Source organism: Oncorhynchus keta, chromosome 10, assembly GCF_023373465.1.
Source record: "Oncorhynchus keta strain PuntledgeMale-10-30-2019 chromosome 10, Oket_V2, whole genome shotgun sequence".
NCBI classification, from domain to species: Eukaryota; Metazoa; Chordata; class Actinopteri; order Salmoniformes; family Salmonidae; genus Oncorhynchus; species Oncorhynchus keta.
Genome location: NC_068430.1, coordinates 13,669,994 through 13,690,143, shown reverse-complemented (window position 1 = coordinate 13,690,143; position 20,150 = coordinate 13,669,994). Strand labels below are relative to the sequence as shown.

At 40.0% G+C, this 20,150-nt stretch overlaps 2 protein-coding genes and 1 long non-coding RNA gene across 4 annotated transcripts; 1 reads left to right on the top strand and 2 right to left on the bottom strand.

Moving 5' to 3' along the window:
* Window positions 1–31: 31 nt before the first annotated feature.
* LOC118388242 (uncharacterized) lies at window positions 32–4,995 on the bottom strand. Of its 2 annotated transcripts, XM_035777095.2 has the most exons (5): window positions 3,737–4,995; window positions 3,197–3,475; window positions 2,384–2,507; window positions 1,881–1,991; window positions 32–1,441 (listed from the first exon to the last, which is right to left on the bottom strand). In XM_035777095.2, the coding sequence occupies exons 1-5, from the start codon at window positions 3,936–3,938 to the stop codon at window positions 874–876; spliced, it is 1,284 nt and encodes a 427-aa protein (XP_035632988.1). In that variant the 5' UTR covers window positions 3,939–4,995; the 3' UTR covers window positions 32–873. The 2 variants fall into 2 exon arrangements, with proteins under 2 accessions (XP_035632988.1, XP_035632989.1); XM_035777096.2 differs by having other exon boundaries at window positions 3,197–4,995.
* A 292-nt stretch (window positions 4,996–5,287) lies between these two features.
* On the bottom strand, window positions 5,288–11,121 carry LOC118388241 (60S acidic ribosomal protein P2-like). The gene is made up of 5 exons (XM_035777094.2): window positions 10,965–11,121; window positions 6,251–6,374; window positions 6,057–6,105; window positions 5,611–5,703; window positions 5,288–5,421 (listed from the first exon to the last, which is right to left on the bottom strand). Exons 2-5 carry the CDS (start codon window positions 6,371–6,373, stop codon window positions 5,345–5,347), a joined length of 342 nt encoding a protein of 113 aa, XP_035632987.1. The 5' UTR covers window position 6,374; window positions 10,965–11,121; the 3' UTR covers window positions 5,288–5,344.
* On the top strand, window positions 8,870–9,619 carry LOC127932126 (uncharacterized). The gene is made up of 3 exons (XR_008144166.1): window positions 8,870–9,242; window positions 9,305–9,506; window positions 9,541–9,619. It is a non-coding gene; the product is annotated as an uncharacterized LOC127932126 (long non-coding RNA).
* Window positions 11,122–20,150: the final 9,029 nt, after the last annotated feature.

Genomic DNA, 20,150 nt, shown 5'->3' with positions numbered 1-20,150 from the left:
TTGAGTAAGAAAGAGAAAGACAGCCTTTTCATTTGTTAATTACTTTTATTTAAATGAACTAAGTTCCACTCAACCTCAGCAAAACAGTTGGTCAAGGTGAAAAGGCTTAACATTGTCTCAATCCAAAGGTATTACTAGTCAGCTAACAAATTAATGGTGTTTATTAGGATCCTATCAAACACTGATAGTAACCAGATAGGATAAAATGTCCTGCTTGCTATTTGCCGCCTTTCTTGTGCCCAAGGCTTTAAATTCCTACCGCCAGTGGGCGAATGGAGTTTTCCGTTCAAGATGATATTTTCATCTCTGCCGGGTAGCCCCCCACTCATAGGACTGCCACTCACTTGATGAACAATACCCACGATCAAATACCTGAACGTAATCTGATTAAACTAGTTGAGGTGTAATACATGTCCTGTGGACATTATTTACCTTAATTTAATCAGGGAGTCACCATTGAGACCAGTGTCTCTTTCAAGCGCTGCATATACAATTTCATAAAATACATCTAATATAATATAAGTACTACTTTACCTGGAAGTCAGCTGATAAGGGACATGAGGGAATTATTTTGACTATGTGACGTGACTAAGAGGGACTCTACCCTAATCATCATTCCTTCCAGTCATTGTCAATCCTGGAGTGAGAATGGAAGAGCGTAGCAGAAAGAGAGCTTTTGTGCTTACTGCCTCATGCGGCACATGAGAGTCGACTTCACTAATCGGGATCAACATACATTATACTTCAAAGTACAAAGTAGTTGTGAATTGGATACAGGCAGACTTAGGTCTGCTATTCATTTGCTGAGAAAATCACATTCCCAACCATGTGACCCGATCAGGGAAAAATTCCTGACCCTAAAGTCAGCCAACATTAGTAGCCAGTATTGGCACACTCCACAGGAAGCCTGCGGAGGAGAGCTAACCCTTCCTCCACCTCATCCCCTCCCTGAGACATCCTCTCCTCCTCTTCCTCCACCCCCATGTAGGGGATGTGTGGGGAGGCCAGGGCCTCTTCCTTTATGCAGGGGCCATACTCCAGTGGCAGCAGCCTCTCGCTTTGGTGGAGTAGAGACTGGTGGTTGGGCTGATTGGGCTGGTTGTCCATCGCTAGTTCCAGGTTGAAGAGGAGGGAGAAGCCCAGGGGGTCAAGGTGGCTCTCGGTTGGGGTGTTGGGGGTCTCGGTTGTGTAATGGGTGCTGGTGGTAGACAGCTGGAACCGCAGGACAGAGCGACGGCGCTGCTGTGGAGGAGGATCCTCTGCACTCTTAAACTGTGTATGTGTTTCTTTGGCAGAAGCCAGAAAGCATAGGGGCCAGAATCTGATAAGATTGAAGGGCCACAACCTGACAGGATTGTAGGGCCACAACCTGATAGGATTGCAGGGCCACAACCTGGCAGGACCACCGGGCCTAAATCTGACAGGACCAGAGGGCAACAACCTAAAAGCATCACAAAACAGAGTGTAAGAGAGAGCACTGGCTGCACTAGCCTGACAGAAAGTGTTATGGAAAAGTACTTGGAAGAAGAGAGATTAAAACAAACATGTCTAACAGACAGGAGCTACCCACCGGGCAATAGCAGATCAACATTCAATTTTGATTGATACATAATTGCCCACAGTTTAAAATGAACCACACGTAGCAACCCTGTAGTCAAGTTTGTTGATGTCAGGATTAACCTGATAAGAAATTCTTTTGAAATATGATTCACCAACCACGTTGATTTCAGACAGTATGTTGAAATAACAAATGGTGACTCAAACAATTCTAACCTGATGGGGAGGCTCTTGCCAATAACACCATGGTGTTTGTGTGGCACATGATTTCCAGTAACTGGGATCGCTGACTTACAGCTGATATGATGACAGTCACGTCTCACCTGTGCATGAGGTTCTTCCTGGGGTGAGAGAGCTTTAGAAGGAATGGCACAGCCATTTCCACACCCGGCCACAGCCACTTCCCTGGAACTTGGCGGAGCCAACACAGCACCCTGGGGGATGTAAAGTCCATGTACACACAAGTTGAAGCAAAGAAAAACATACAGACACAAATGTACAAATGGTAATATGGTATGAACACAAGTATGACAGAACGAGCCATAGTTACAGTATGTAACCAAGGGGTAGACTGTACAGAATGTGGACTGTAAACACTACCAGTTCACAGCTAAATTTACCCTTGGAAATCGCTGGAAATGTCTATGAATTGTCTATGGAAGTTTACATAACTCTGCTTATTTTAATGGTGTTAGTCATAGTAACTATGCTATCATGTTTTGATTGATGGACATTTTATAGTCAGTGGGGTAACTTGACTTGTTTTCTTTGTTCTTTTGATAAATTCAATATGGTTGTTTGTATAGACGCTAGTATCGAGCATCACCTGTAGTTGACATGGAGAAAGATAGAGGCTGGCAGTATGTAGGGCAGCAGCAGGTAGGACAGCAGACGGGCTGGGAAGAATGAGTTGTTTACACCACATTTAGCCATGAGGTTGCACAGCAATGCTGAAACAGAAGACAAAAACAAGCACAACCACAACTGTATCAAAAGGTTGGCTGGTTTCCATTAAAATGCCGCAGATCAATGAATTACAAAGCTCTACTACACAAGCTTCCAACTTCCCTACTTTGTTGTTATAGTAGAAAAAAACATTACATACCAAACCCGCTCACAGGGTTGGTTAACTCTTGAGGTTTCCTCAGATCTCCCCCAAATTAGGTATATCCTAAAGTACACTGCAATTAGATGCTCTGATGCTGCTTGGGCAATTTAAAATATTGATTTGGGTACTATTTGAGGAATGTGGCTGTTTTTCTTGATTGTTTGTTGAGCTATATTTTATTTTGTTTTTGTCCTATCTGATTTTGATTTGATTTTGTCTATGAATTGTATGTGCAGGGCTCCCTTGCGAAAGAGACCCTGGTCTCAGTGGTGAATCTCTGTCAAATAAAACATAACATATAATGATATTTTAACAATCTTGGCTGTCAAAGGTGAAGGAACCATAAAACAAAACTTGAACATGAGAGATAAATGTTTTGTGTTTTACTATTGAGCAACGTTTATAATTGTCTCACCCATCTGGACATGGCTTCACAGTTAAGGGACAGCTGAAGTTGTGGCTAATTGCCCACTAACAACACAGCAGTGGCATGACATGGTGATGTGGTGTGGGTGGTGTCGTCATGCATACCTCTCTGGACCCACGGTGGCAGGCTGAGATATACAGCCTTCTCTAGAGAGCTCAGGTTCCACCTCAGGTCCTCCAGGCCATGGGAATACTCCTCAGGCAACTCAGGATCCAGCTCTGAGTCCGTCAATACGTCCCCTTCTTTCTCCTCTTCCGTCTCTTTATCCTCCTCTAGTGTTACCTCTTCCTCCTCTTCTTTCAGGACAGGCTGCGAGTCGGTGTCACTCCCCAGAGAGGACTGGGAATGAACGTTTCTCATCCTTACTAGAGGGTGCTTCATATCTGCAACACATTATACTTTGGTTGAACTTTTGACTCTGGTCTAATTATACATTGTAATAACTACAGCTATCATCAGTCCACTATGAACCTCTTTACACAGAGCGATGAGGTCATTTGTCTTCAAGTCAAAGGGATCCCGTCCACAAAGCTCTTATAGTGTACAGTGTACCTAAACATTTCAAAGCAAACAACTAGTTAAGAAAAAACAAAAAAACAATTCACACTTTTGTGTCATGCATGCAGTTGAAGGGTAACACTTGCCTCTGTTATTAGCATATTTCATTTTCCAGGTAGATAGATACAGGCACAAGGAGAGAAGTAGGAGCAGGGGAAAAGGGGTCGAGTTCCTCCCCCAACCAGCACAGTGTGGAGTGGACACTGGACAGGGATATTTGACCAGGCACTGTTTGGACTGCCAGACTATGCAATGTTGCAAGGTGAAACTATTTTTAGTGGACACCATGACTTGAAATTCCCTGGCAACTGTTTTATATTTATGTACTTATTTTTTAACCTTTGAGTAGATATTCTGGAAAAAAATGTATTTGTAAGTGGTATTGTCTGTAAAGATGCCATTTTCAACCACCTAAGAGAAAATGTGTACTAAATTAAATATTGTAATCAATTTATCCACAAGATGTCACTGCTGTGTCATGAATCATTATACCCTGATGAAGACAGCTTGGCTGTCGAAACATTGGTATTAAAATTTTTGTGTGACAAAATGGCACATTTTAAAGTGGCCTTGTATTGTCCCCAGCACAAGGTGCACCTGTGCAATGATCATATTGTTTAATAAGCTTCCAGGTGTAGCATCTTGGCAAAAGAGAAATGCTCACTAACAGATGTAAACTAATTTGTGCACAGAATGAGAAATAAGCTTTTGTGCATATGGAAAAGGCCTGGGATTCTTTATTGCAGCTTCTTGCATTTATATTTTTGTTCAGTGTATATTCATCCAAATACTTGACACCTTCAAATGGGGGGGGACTATATATATATATATATTTTTTTTTTTACCTTTAACTAGACATGTCAGTTGAGAACAAATTCTGATTTTCAATGACTGCCTAGGAACAGTGGGTTAACGACGGGCATAATGACAGATTTTTACCTTGTCAGCTTTGATCTGGCAAACTTCTGGTTACTAGTCCAACGCTCTAACCACTAGGCTACCTGCCGCCCCCATATACACGTAAAGTGCTTTCATTTCCAAATGCTGAAACAGAGGTATGACAATACCCTCAAATATAACGTGACATTCTGTTCTGTCACCTCAAACATTTGATCTCGAATCCAAAATGCTGGAGTATAGAGCCAAATTAAAAGGTTTTGCTTCACTGTCCAAATAAACACGCAGTTGAGACTACCTCAAAAAGCACACACACAATAGTCGTTACAATTACCTCAAGTATTGTTGATTCTAAACTTTACCGTATCTAAAACGTAAATCCCATGCTATTCTGTGAACAAAAGGGAGGTAAGAAAAACAATGTAAGCATACCAGGGGTTTACTGTTCTTGATATCTTATAATCCAACAAGGTTTCTTTTTTTTTTTAGCATAGATCGACACATTAATCCCAACAGAGCCACTGCACGCAAAATACATTCTCCCATATAAAAATAATGTGGTCGCTGCCAGAAGGAACACTACTGTTCTGCCAGACTTCAGGTTTGGCGCCGGACAAGGTCAATATCTCAGTGAGCTACACAATGTGTTTGTGTCATTGTAACATTCACTTTCCCCCCTTTAACGGTGCTACAAAATTGAACGTTAATGATAAACATGTAAACAAAAAAAGACAAGTGGCTTTCTTCTAACCATTTCCATTTTATTATTGGTTTTTCAACCTCTAACGGAAGGAAGCTTAATCAAAGAGTCCAAATCCCATGTCATCATCAGATCCCTCTTCAGATTCCTCTTTCTCCTCCTTTTTCTCTTCCGCTACAAAGACACACAAACATATGTTAGTTTCATATTTGGGAGCCTATCCCCAAAACACATGGACCATTTCCAGAAATACATATATATAATCAAAGCGCATTTAAAATATCAAGCATTTTCCTTGAAATGTGTCTTCATGCAATTCATTTCAAATAAACGTGTTTCAGTCTGTTGAAATGAATGGCTTACCAGCAGTAGGAGAAACTCCAGCTGCAGCAGACCCAGCAGCAGCAGGAGCCGCCACAGCACCACCTGCTGGCACGGAGGCCAATTTAGAGAGACCTGCAAAGAGCAACAGAGTAATTAATTGACAGGTCCTTTAGATTGTACAGTGACTGGTAATTTGCCTGTACAGTGACTGGTAATTTGACAACATTTGCACCTATATGCAATCTACAGACCAAAGTCTGATTCACACGATGGTGCCAAACCAAGCTGTACTGGAATTTTGGGTATTTTATTAGGATCCCCATTAGCTGTTGCAAAAGCAGCTGCTACTCTTCCTGGGGTCCACACAAACATGACATAATACAGAACAGCCAACAGTACCTTTTGGGTTGGACATATAGTGTAAATCTGGCATAATTGTGCATGAATTTATGAGTCAAAACAAAGACATAAGGACAATGCCTCACCAGAGTTCATGACTTCATTGATATCTTTTCCATTCAATTCATTGACAACCTGTGGAGACAAATCCAGGTTCTTATTGTCACCAGTTACTATGTAAACCAAGGCCTCTGTCCTGCAATAGTGTCAAAAGTACACAAAAGTAACTCAGTTCATCTTCTCAAAATACAAGACAGCAGCAGCCTAAATGGAGGCATACCTTGTCTAGGCGCTCATCTTCGGCCTCGATTCCTACACTCCCCAAAATGGTCTTGATATCCTTGGAGGAGGGGCTGGTGTTGCCACCGAGCACAGCCAGGAGGTAAGCGGACACGTAACGCATTCTGCAAGCAGGAGGATGGAGGAGAGAAAAAATAACTGTTATATTGGCCTACTTGAAATGCATTCTGGATATTCATACTGAATCTATCCAGGTCTATATCAGGATAGGAGTAGCCAAATTAGTTAATGACTATAATTATCTCATACATATATTTTTTTTACATGTGTCATTTCGTTAAAATTACCTCAACTTCAATTATTGTTGATTCTGAACTTTACCGTGTCTAAAACAGAAATTCCATGCTGTTCTGTGAACAAAGGGGAGCTAAGAAAAAAAAACATACACGCTATTTACTGTTTTTGATATCTTATAATCGAAAAAGGTTTCTTTTTTTGCATAGATCGACAAATTAATCCCAACAGCGTCACTACACGCAAAAATGTAATTTTCCCATATCAAGATAATGTGGTCGTTGCCAAAAGGAACACTACTGTTCTGCCAGACTTCAGGTTTGGCGCAGACCAAGGTCAATATCTCAGTGAGCTACACAATGTGTTTGTGTCATTGTAACATTCACTTTCCCCCCTTTAACGGTGCTACAAAATTGAAAGTTAATGATAAAATAATGGACATAAAAATTTAAAAAATTGAGACAAGTGGCTTCTGACTATTTATTTTCTAGTGATGGATGACAACCGAGCTCACTGCCCAGACTTACATCCTGATTAAAAAATGGTATCCAACTTGAAAAAAAAATGTAAATGCACACATTGTGAGATATTTGGGGAAATACAGACATGTCTGTGCAGAATTTCCCCATAGGGAAACAATGGATCATCCTCAGAGTTCTAACAGTAATGTATAAATTCTGATATTTTAAAGGCTAGTGTTTGATGACCGCAGAGCTCGCGGCCCAATCTTACATCAATACAAAGGAGATTCCCCTGATTAAAATGGTGTCGGACTTGAAAAAAAAAAAAAATATATATATATATATATATATATATATATATATATATACACATTGTGAGAAATTTTGCAAAATAGACATACATACCCCTATTTTCTTAACCAGTTCACCATTTATCTACTACCATTTGTCTTTTGTGTTTAACATTTTGTGGTTTGTAATCTTAGTGGTTAAGAGCGTTGGCCAATAACCGAAGGTTGCTAGTTTGAATCCCCGAACAGACTTGGTTCATCTGTCGATGTACTCTTGAGCAAGGCACTTAACCTTCGTCACTAAAGACCAAAATGCAAACTAGGCCTCTATGTGAAAGCGTGGCAATGATTTATTAACTTTTCATTATTCACAGGCAGGCAGGCAAATAGACTCCTCTGATGGCAGGCAGCACACTCATGAAAACCAACTGCTCAGCTGCTCTTCTGAGGGCTACCAGATTTACTATATTTTTAAAAAAGCAAATTTTTAGTGTCTGTGTTTATATGTTAAGGGGGTGTTACTTTTGCAGATGTCACCCATCTAAATAAAGTTTTATATATCTAAATGTATAGTGTTTATGTCCGTTTCATTGCTATGGTTTAAATAGCTAATGTTGTAAGTGATAAAATTAACTAGAAAATGTTATATTTTGCAATTCTGAGTAATTACTAGTTTGGTAAGGATATACAATTTATTCATTACTACCGCAATTACTAAATAATTCCAATAGATGTCAGCATAAGACCACAAAAGAAATTTCAGAAGATTCGTTCTCCCTCACAGGAAAACTCCTGCGCGTGCATCTCTTTCCACACTTCTAACACAAGAGGAAGGACTGAACATGCATTTAACAGATTACTGTGAAGTAATATAATGATGATTCATGTTATTACTACTTGTTTTTATGCTCATGTTCTGAAAATATACTTCATTACTATAACTTTTATCAATAAGCCTGAAAAATAATTCAGTCACCTCTGGTCAACAAAACATATTTTCCCTAGTACATTCATTGTCAAATTCATCAACCAGCACTGCCCCAGCAATTCAACAAAGTCCTGCCAAAAGCTTGTGCCCTAGGCAGCAGCGAGCACTCGGACTTCTCTCGCAAATCGAGGTTGCATGATGTAATTGATTGACGAGCTGGAAGAAACACTTGTCTTTTCACTCATAATATGATACACTAACAGAGCTTTTTATAATACATGTCTACTAGGGTTGAAGTATGTGCACCTGTCTAGTGATTATTTGGCCAGGGTTCAATACCTGCTGTAGTCTCTATTTTTTTCTCCCCCAAAAGCAACACAGGCCTAATATGAGATAAATAGCAACCTGTAAACTAATGAGTGGCCATTTTAGAAAATTATGGAACATAGTCTTTGTTTGCATGCTATTTTATGTCAATTATATTGCTGCTACAGCCTATAATTGATGCTTCATGGTCTTAATGTTGCCATCTATTGGAAATATTTAGTAATTAAAAGTTATTAATTCACATAAAGACATTGATGAAGTAACTGAGAAATAGTGTATTTTTCTTATTAATTCCTGAGATCAGTCTCAAACCTGCCCCACCTATCCCAGACAATTGCTGGACTTCACATATAGGTTACTAAGACACAGTTCAAACCACATTTTAAAAATAAAATGTGGCTCGTTTATATCAAGTGTTCTGCCTTGCAATAAGAAATTTCATAAAATAAAATAGCAAAATGCTTGCATTGGTTTTGATTAAAAACATCACTAAAAATGCTTTTTAGTACCATAACGGTATTTACTAACATAATATTTTTTACAAAAATATATTTTTTAAAGTGTTATAGGCTACCATACCCAATAATTAGGGTTAAGGTTAAAGGCTAAAATAGGTTATATATGGGGTTAAGGCTAAAATAGGTTATATCTAGGGTTAGGGTTAAGGCTAAAATAGGTTATATCTAGGGTTAAGGCTAAAATAGGTTATATCTAGGGTTAAGGCTAAAATAGGTTATATGTGGGGTTAAGGCTAAAATAGGTTATATCTAGGGTTAGGGATAAGGATAAAATAGGTTATATCTAGGGTTAAGGCTAAAATAGGTTATATCTAGGGTTAAGGCTAAAATAGGTTATATCTAGGGTTAAGGCTAAAATAGGTTATATCTAGGGTTAAGGCTAAAATAGGTTATATCTAGGGTTAGGGCTAAAATAGGTTATATCTAGGGTTAGGGTTAAGGCTAAAATAGGTTATATCTAGGGTTAGGGCTAAAATAGGTTATATCTAGGGTTAGGGTTAGGGCTAAAATAGGTTATATCTAGGGTTAGGGTTAAGGATAAAATAGATATGAGGTTTAACGGCGGCTGGCATCCAATTTGTTGCATTACCGCCACCTACTAGACACAACTCCCTTATACTTTACTTGAAAAAGAAAAAAGTGTACTAAATAAATACCCTACCATCTAACACTATACTCACCAACTTCAAAAGTATATAAAATAAAACACCCCTCTATGACACTAATTAAACATTTATTCCTACCTCATGCCATCACCACTTAATGTATTCGGCACATACGATCGTACAGGATAACACTTACATCCTAAATTCACTGTCAGGCAAAGACAACTTCTAAACTCAAAAGAACAATGACTTGTTCCCCCCCCCTCGCCACCTTGTCTGCGTAACATCAAACAACAAGCATCACATACACCGGGAATCTTTGACCTCAACATTTATATATACCGCACCCCAGTTATCACTCCCTTCATTAGTGCCTTTTTCTTGAGAACGAAGTAAAACGAATGGGGGTACGTGAAGTGTTGAGCACATTCTTCCTCTGCCCAACAGAAACACAATCAATTATCACTAGACCACTTCTGGTTACCCTCACCAATTCCACATGACCAAACTATTTTTTCACCCAGCCGTGAAACCACAAATGGATCAGCCTAAAGGCAATAGTCCACTTTGTCCATAAACTTCGCTCCTGACAGACTCTTCATCCTGATCCTCAGTGCATACCTCAGTCTCTGGTGACGTTACCGCACCTACCACCGCCAATACTTCACCCTCATTCACTTCCATTTATCCTCCAGTCTTCAGCTCCCTATGCTTACACTTTCTACCATCTCCCTTTTTCCCACCATTTTTAATCAGACCCAAGCTCACCCTCAGACCTCTTCTCCCTCTCCTCTTCCCCCTAAAATAAGATCTGTTTTTTCGATTACTTCAAAACTATGGCAAACCGTTAGGACAGATGGTAATATTATGAAACTGGGCTACACTGCGGATGTAATTAACCAGTTATGACAAAAAAAAACGGTAATTTCATATGTCCAGCCTAGCACAGGCCACGGTCAATATCTCAGTGGGCTACACACTGCGTTTGTGTCATTGTAACATTCACTCTCCCCCTCCCACTTAACAGTCCTACAACATTGAACGTTATAATAATAAAATGAACATATAATAAAAGTTTAAAAGACAACACGGGCTTTCTTGTGATCATTTCCATGTAATTATTGGTGCTCATGCAATGGTGTCATGTTAGTCAGTAAACGCTGACATTAGCTTCTATAAAGCTAGCAAAACTTGCACGCGCCTTTTTTTGCTAACGTGGAACATTTGTTGTACAGAATGGATTCTGATCATATACCAGCACATCAAAACATCTTAACTATAATACTGACGCCGTTTTGATGGACTAACACTTATTAAATAGTTTAACTTACTTTAAGTCTGTACAGACACGAAACGTCGATCACGCTGAATCTTCCGGAAGAGAAAAAGGGTCGTCACCGGAAGATAGAGGAATTTGTCGTGCCCAGATATGATTGGTCCATCATCACGCCTCGTCCAAAAAAAATCAGCATGGACGAGCGCGCTGGACCTCGGGCGAGGAGGTCGAAGGTTCGAGACCTGCTCTCTGCTGTTTCATTACAGTAAAAATACATTACCACCGTAGATAGTTTTAGGATCTTTCAATTTCTTCGCGACATAGCTAGGACTAAAACATGTTTTTATGAACATGATTTTCAGCAGCAGCACATTTTGTCCAGCAATAAATCAAGCCATGACGAAATTAAATTATTATTTGGAATGTGTGATTCAGACTAGGGGTAGGCTAGTTTCGTATGAAACCAAAGAATATCTATTAAATTGACAAGATAATCGAGTGACCACTCTAACAATGGAAATACATGTATTTAAAGATGGAAGACAGGTGGTCGAAGGCCAGAGCAGATGGGACCATTCTAGCGAATGAGAGGTCAGATTTACGTTTGTGACCGACAGGCGTACTCAGATATAAAGTCGTTTTTTTGCCGAAATGCCACGTGTGCCAAGTTATATCAGTGAATACGTAACAGCCTAACCATTATGAAACGTGTATTCAATCAAATAAGCCTATGTAGCAATTACATTTTTTGTTGTTGTTGAACAAATTCGACTCTTTTCATTGATCCTCATAAAAAAAATCCTCAATTCCTAGTCTTATTTTCATGAACAGTTATTGGGTAGGGTAAACCCTCTCCCTTCACCTCTTCCTCTCTGGTGAAACTGGCACTGGTACACATCCAGAATACTTCATCTCTGGTATGGGCAACCTATATCATGGAACCAAAAAAAGAGTCTATCAAACATAAACCACGCCACAGAATAATAACCAATTATTAATACACACAGTTTAGTTTATTGAATAATTGACAATCTTGGACTTCAGATTACATCTAGTTGATTTCGCACAATCAGAAACAAACAAAAACAAGAATTCCAAACAGACAAAACAATCTATCACATTTCTAATATTTCTGTCAAAGCAAAGTAGCCTACTGATAAATAATAATCTCTGGTGTGGTGATCCTCGGGTGATCATGAGGATGTGTTAGGCATCTTTGTCGTTGTCATACTGTCCAATTGGCCTACAGTTCAATCATCTCCTTACCTTCCTCCTGGGTGAACAGGTATGTGCCAAAGTCGAACAAAAACACCTTAATCTTATGCCAGTTTGACACCCACCATGTTTTGTTAATAAACTCCTCAAACAGCAGAAAGAGGGAGAAGATGACAGATGTGATGAGGAAGACAAGAAAGCAACGGTAAGTATAGTAGGTCATCTTCTCCTGGCAGGTCTTCTGATCCCAGGGCACGGCGTTGCGGGCCTCGACATAGCGGATTAAGTGTAGCAAGGCAGCATCGTCCTCCCCGGTCATCCCCCCCAAGGCCTGGAGCAAGGCAGCCTCCTCCTCGGTTACCCGAGGCTTCTCGGCCACCATCTCCCTCTCATCTTCAGTAACCCCGTCTCCCTGTGCCATCTCTCTTAAGAATTCCTCTATCGGGAGATTTTATGAATCACGTCACCCTAGTTCAGGATTTCAGGTTTTTGAGATAGCAATGGTCAGAAAACTGAAGAACAATGAAAGATGGAGAGAAATGCAGACCGTCTGGTGATTATAGTTTTACAGCACCAATGCTGCTTGAGTGTCCTTCCTAAAATTGGTATCCAGTCTGTCGATCAGCACTCTCAGATCTCTGATAGTTTAGCTTCCATTGTCACCTCTTCTGTTGTTGTCTGGCTTATTTTTTGTTTATCCTTTAAATGGTTATTTTTCAACTAGAATCAATAATGATCTCACCCATGCATTATACTGTCTTGTTTTCTCTGTCAGAGCTCAAGCGTCTCCCAGGACAGTTTGTGTTGGACAGGCTGTAGGGCAGAAATTTCTAGGCTGATTAGTGAGGTCAGGACAACTCACTAAGAAGATACAAGAGATTAAAAACAGTGGTGTGGTGGAGGGTAAACGGAAGTAAATGTATTTTATCCACTTTTTTTTGCGCTTGACAGTTTACCCACCTTTTGCGGAATAATTATTAAAAGTATAGGCAGCGTTATTATTATTTTTTTTTACCGCAACCAGTGATCAGAGTTTAACACTACATCACTGTGACTTTTCAGATTGAAAAGAGTTGAAGTAGAGGCAACGCTACGAGATTTCAATTCCCATAAAATGTACATTGATGATGCACTATGCAGAAATCGCTCCGCCATTTTCAGGTTGCTAAAATTATAATAGTTTGATTAATTCCAGTTTGTGACAAAACAAGCAAGCAAGTATAGTGTAGAGAATCATTGTACCATCTAAACCACTGTGAAATATATGTTCCATAACCAAAAATATTGTATTTTCAACTGTTTGAAGCTGCTGTACAAAACCGAAAGTAAAAGACGCAAAAACGAAACTTAAGACAGGGAAGCATATAAATTGTACACCTAGAACAGATCTGCCTCTTCTTATTGCAGCTTTAACTTTTACATGATCAAAGGAATGTCACATCCCGAGAGAGAGTTGGGGGTTTCATGACACTCATGTTTGCTCCACAGCTCAAATATCCCAGTATAGCCACTAGTCAGTAAGCATGCTTTTAACAAACTGTTCAACTATGAAAGCAACATTCCATCATATAGCACTCTTGAATGAATAATGCCACCAGACCACATTACACCCTTGAATAATGCAACAATTTAAAACCATGTTGGACAGTTAGTTTTTTTTTCTTGTCCGTACACTCATTACATTTTAGCTTCAAGAAAATAGCACAGATACTGCTAGCTAGCTACCCACTAGGCACAGACATTAGATAAACGTTTAGTTTTGATTTACATTTGGTTGAGTTTTCAACTAATGTGAATTCAATATGAAATCAACATTTTTTTTTACCATTTCATTGGCTTCAGGTTCAAAGTTGGGTTAGAAAAAAACAAGAAATGCCTTTAAGTTGATGACCTTTTGCAAATCCAATAAGTCTTCCACATTGATTCAATGTCATCACATTGAATTTTGGGTTAAAGTGACATAGAAACAACTTTGATTCAAACATTTTTTTCCCCAGTGGGTAGCTAGCTAAGAACATGTTTCATCAAGTAACGTTAGCCTATATATATATAAAAAATAACAAATACCCCTCTCATACGAATTATAAAAGTGCAGTAGTACTACCTTACAACTTTAGCTTATCAAAGTTAAGAACAAACCAAGCTTCATTTTTATCAATATCATGCAAATCATTACATGTGGTAAAAGGAAAGTGTGACTGAAAACATAGGTAATTCACTGGGGAGTCGATCAGCTGCTTGAAATCAGCTCGGACGAGATGCTCCTGACAAATGAAATGTCGGTATGTATGAATACATTATCATCATATTGGTTCAAGGATCTTTGCATTTTTTCAGAATAGTTTTTAAATGAACATGATATGCAGCAACAACACATTTCGTCCAGCAATAATTCAAGCCATGATGAAATTAAATTATCCTTTGGAATTTGCGATTCAGGTTAGGGATAGGCGAATTTGAGTGAAACTCCTTGCTTTTTAGAATCTATGGTAGCGTAAAACGCTCTAATCCACACGCTCAGCAGGTTACAATCCTTCTGTTTGTTGTGGGAGAGCATGTGACCCAAGGTGTGAGAGAGAGAGAGAGAGAGAGAGAATTTGAGCCTTATGCAAATTTCAATTGGTTATAGTTGAAAAAGTATAAATGGTATCAAAAAGCTGAATACTATCACCCTATTGTGCCAGTCCGGTCAGCACATTTTAAAGTTTGAATGGCGTTTCTAGCTAAAACGGTTGAAAACTACTTACGGTCCAAACTTTTACCATGTCAAACTATGACCATTGTAATGCATTGTGATTTGTGCAAGTACTTTTGTAGTGTGAAAAGTATTAGTAGTATCAAAATGTTTTTTTTTCAAGCAAGTTGTTTTGGTGTTGGTAGATTTGCTGGTTTTGGTGCTACAGGTGGTAACGGAATAATAATACATTTTGTTGAAATGATGTGGAAACAACTTTGATTCAACCAGTGTGTGTCCTGTGGGAAGTATGAGCAAGCACACCTAATTATTAATGTAGACAGTTGACTTTATTGAATAATTAACCATTTTGGAGTTCAGACAATGGTTCTGATTATATCTAGTTGATGTCCTTGCACACATTCAGTAACAAATAAAAACAAAATATTTGTGTCAAAACTAAATAGCCTACTGACTGACAGGTAATCATTTCAGGTGTGGTGATCCTCAGGTGATCATGAGGATGTGTTCGGCATATCTGTCAATGTCATACTGTCCTATAGGCCTACAGTTCAATCATGTCCTCCCCTTCCTCCTGGGCGAACAGGTATGTGGCAAAATTGAACAAAAACGCCTTAATCTTATGCCCGTTTGACACCCACCATGCTTTGTACATAGCCTCCCCAAACAGCACAGACAGGAAGATGATGACGAAGATGAGAAAACAGCGGTCAGTGTAGTAGGTAATCTTCTCCCTGCGGGTCTTCTGGTCCCAAGGCAGGGCTTGGCGGGCCTCGGCATAGCGGCTAAAGTGTAGCAAGGCATCCTCCTCCTCAGCCGTCTCCCTCTCATGTTCAGTAACTCCGTCTCCTTGTGCCATCTCTTCAAGACTTCCTCTATTGGGCGATTCTATATATCCCTTCACCCTAAACCCTCTAGTTCAGGATTTCAACGTTCACAAAACTAACAAATAATTAGAGATGGAGAGAAATGCAGAGAGTGGTGATTATAGTTTAACAGCATCCATACTGCTTGTGTGTCCCTCGTGAAGATTGGTATCCAGTCTGTCGATTAGCACTCTTGGATCTCTGGTAACTTAGCTTCCATTGTCAACTCCTCCTCCTGTTGTTGTCTCTGTTTTCTGAATCGACGAGAAACAGTCTTGATGTCTCCTGTGTGTTATTCTGTCTGGTTTTCTCCCTGTGTTAGACTGGCTGAAGGGAAGAAAGTGCCAGGCTGATTAGTTAAGTCAGGACACTTCACTAAGAAGATATAGGGGATTAAGCCACACTCAGCAGCTTTACAATCCTGTTTGACCCAAGGTAACAGATTGTAAAAGAGAGAGAGGGGGAGGGGAGAGGGAGAGAGAAAGAGAGATAATTCAAATGGAAATTGGCTTTTGTCAATCAAGTCAGTGTCCTCTTATACAGACAGTTAGCATGATTGATAGGAGCACAAGCCCTCTTGCATCAGTGTCACCTCTCCAATGTCCTGTCATGCAGTCTTTCAGCTGGGTAGACTGTCCATTTCTAACAGCTCCTTCTAACAGATCCATGCAGAACCTGAGCCACACAAGGCTGCGGGGCCAGACGGATTACCAGGACGTGTGCTCTGGGCATGTGCTGACCAACTGGCAGGTGTCTTCACTGACATTTTCAACATGTCCCCGATTGAGTCTGTAATACCAACATGTTTCAAGCAGACCACCATAGTTCCTGTGCCCAAGAACACAAAGGCAACCTGTCTAAATGACTACAGACCTGTAGCACTCACGTCCGTAGCCATGAAGTGCTTTGAAACGCCAGTAATGGCTCACATCAACACCATCATCCCAGAAAACCTAGACCCACTCAATTTGCATACCGCCCAAACAGATCAACAGATGATGCAATCTCTTTTGCACTCCACACTGCCCTTTCCCACCTGGACAAAAGGAACACCTATGTGAGAATGCTATTCATTGACTACAGCTCAGTGTTCAACACCAGAGTACCCTCAAAGCTCATCACTAAGCTAAGGAACCTGGGACTAAACACCTCCCTCTGCAACTGGATCCTGGAATTCCTGACGGGCCGCCCCCAGGTGGTGAGGGTAGGTAGCAACACATCTGCCACGCTGATCCTCAACACTGGTGCTCCCAAGGGGTGCTTGCTCAGTCCCCTCCTGTACTCCCTGTTCACCCACGACTGCATGGCCAGGCACGAATCCAATATTCATTAAGTTTGCAGATGACACAACAGTGGTAGGCCTGATCACCGACAACGACGAGACAGCCTATAGGGAGGAGGTCAGAGACCTGGCCGGGTGGTGACAGAATAACAACCTATCCCTCAACGTAACCAAGACTAAGGAGATTATTGTGGACTACAGGAAAAGGAGCACCGGGTACGTCCCCATTCTCATCGTCAGGGCTGTAGTGGAGCAGGTTGAGAGCTTCCAATTCCTTGGTGTCCACATCAACAACAAACTAGATTGGTCCAAACACACCAAGACAGTCGTGAAGAGGGCACGACAAAGCCTTTTCCCCCTCAGGAAACTAAAAAGATTTGGCATGGGTCCTGAGATCCTCAAAAGGTTCTACAGCTGCAACATCGAGAGCATCCTGACCGGTTGCATCACTGCCTGGTACGGCAATTTCTCGACCTCCGTCCGCAAGGCACTTCAGAGGGTAGTGTGTACGGCCCAGTACATCACTGGGGCAAAGCTGCCTGCCATCCAGGACCTCTACACCAGGCGGTGTCAGAGGAAGGCCCTAAAAATTGTTAAAGACCCCAGCCCCCTCAGTCATAGACTGTTCTCTCTACCGCATAACAAGCGGTACCGGAGTGCCAAGTCTAGGACAAAAAGGCCTCTCAACGGTTTTTACCCCCAAGCCATAAGACTCCTGAACAGGTAACCAAATGGTTACCTGGACTATTTACATTGTGTGACCCCCCAACCCCTCTTTTACGCTGCTGCTACTCTCTGTTTATCTTATATGCATAGTCACTTTAACTATACATTCATGTACATACTACCTCAATTGGCCAGACCAACCAGTGCTCCCGCACATTGGCTAACCAGGCTATCTGCATTGTGTCCAACCCGCCAACCCTTCTTTTTACACTACTGCTACTCTCTGTTCATCATATATGCACAGTCACTTTAACCACACCTACATGTACATACTACCCCAATAAGCCTGACTAACCGGTGTCTGTATATAGCCTTGCTACTCTTATTTTCAAATATCTTTTGTTGTTTTATTTCTTTACTTACCTACACACACACCTTTTTTTCGCACTATTGGTTAGAGCCTGTAAGTAAGCATTTCACTGTAAGGTCAACAACACATGTTGTATTCGGGGCGCACGTGACAAATAAACTTTGATTTGATTTTATCTCTTCATATGAGCCCACCACGTCACCCACTGGGCACAGACGTCATTTCAACATCTATTCCACGTTGGTTCAATTTAATTTTGTTGAAGTGACATGCAAAAAATGTTGATTTAACCAGTGTGTGCCCAGTGGCAACTCTCTGAATCCTTAAGAGTCTATTGACCCGTGCGTCAATCTAAGTAACATAATACAATTAATTACTACTAAAACAGGACCCAGGTGATAAGTATAAAGATCCAGTCCATATACAAAACTGGAGGCCTCTTATTCTTCAACTTAGTGATGTGAAAATCCTTGCAAAATGCATAGCACACAGAATAAAAAAGGTTTTACCAGATATTGTTCATCCTGATAAGACAGGGTTTTTTACATGTACAATATATTGGAGATAATATACGAAAATTACTCGAAGCAATTGAACATTATGAAACATCAAAAGATACCAGGCCTGGTCTTCATAGTAGATATTGAAAAGGTGTTTGATAAAGTCTGACTAGAATTTATATATAATTGCCTGGATTACTATAATTTCAGTGAATTTCTTATACAATGGGTTAAAGTTATGTACAGCAACCCCAGATGTAAAATAGTGAATAATGGTTACTTATCAGAAAGTATTAGCATTTAAGTGGAGTAAAACAAGGCTGTACGTTGTCTCCATATCTATTTATTATGGCCATTGAAATGCTAGTTATTAAAATTAGATCCAACAAGAACATCAAGGGGTTAGAAATCCAGGGGATAAAAACAAAAGTGTCAATGTATAAAACCTAATTATTACAAGTGTACCATATTACGTATTGGATTGTTAAAAAAATAGTGTTTACACTACCTTGTAGTTTACCAATAAAATGGGCGGATGGTGAAGTAGACACACTTGGTATTCACATCTCAAAAAATATAAATGAACTTACCACAATCAATTTCAATAGAAAGTTTGCAAAAATAGAAAAAATTCTGCAACCATGGAGAGGTAAATACTTGTCTATTTATGGAGCAATCACATTGATTAACCTGTTACTCCTACCCCCTACCTTTTCGAACATTCTGTTAAAAATCACGCAACATTTCAGCGCCCTGCTGCTCATGCCAGGAATATAGTATATGCATATGATTAGTATGTGTGGATAGAAAACACTCAGACGTTTATAAAACTGGTTAAATCACGGCTGTGACTATAACAGAACGTGCATTTCATCGAAAAGCGCAGGAAAATCTGATCACTGAAAATGGAAATATATATCCATCCGCCACTTCAACCCATTGATAAAGGCGAACCACAATAAATGGGTCTGAGGTTGCAATACCTACAGCTTCCACACGATGTCAACAGTCTTGTCATTTACCTAGGCTTTGTTTCTTGGTCAAACGAAGAAGAGACAAGCCATTTGTTCAAGTCTCCGACCGGATATTTTGGTTGAGATTTACCCGGACATTATTTCCAGACAGACAGCTAAAGAATATACATCGCCTCGTGATCAATTTGGTCGCTTATTAACGTGTACTAATACCTAAAGTTGCATTACAAAAGTATTTAGAAGTGTTTTGTGAAAGTTTATCGTCGACTTTTTTAATTTAAAAAAATGACGTTACGTTATAAGACGCTATTTTTTCTGTTTATCACACAGTCTTCATAGATCGATATCTAGGCTATATATGGACCGATTTAATCGGAAAAAAGACCCAATAGTGATTATGGGACATCTAGGAGTGCCAACAAAGAAGATGGTCAAAGGTAATGAATGTTTTATATTTTATTTGTGCGGTTTGTGTAGCGACGACTATGCTAATTATTTTGTTTACGTCCCCTGCGGGTCTTTTGGGGTGTTACATGCTATCAGATAATAGCTTCTCATGCTTTCGCTGAAAAGCATTTTAAAAATCTGACTTGTTGCCTGGATTCACAACGAGTGTAGCTTTAATTCAATACCCTGCATGTGTATTTTAATGAACGTTTGAGTTTTAACTAGT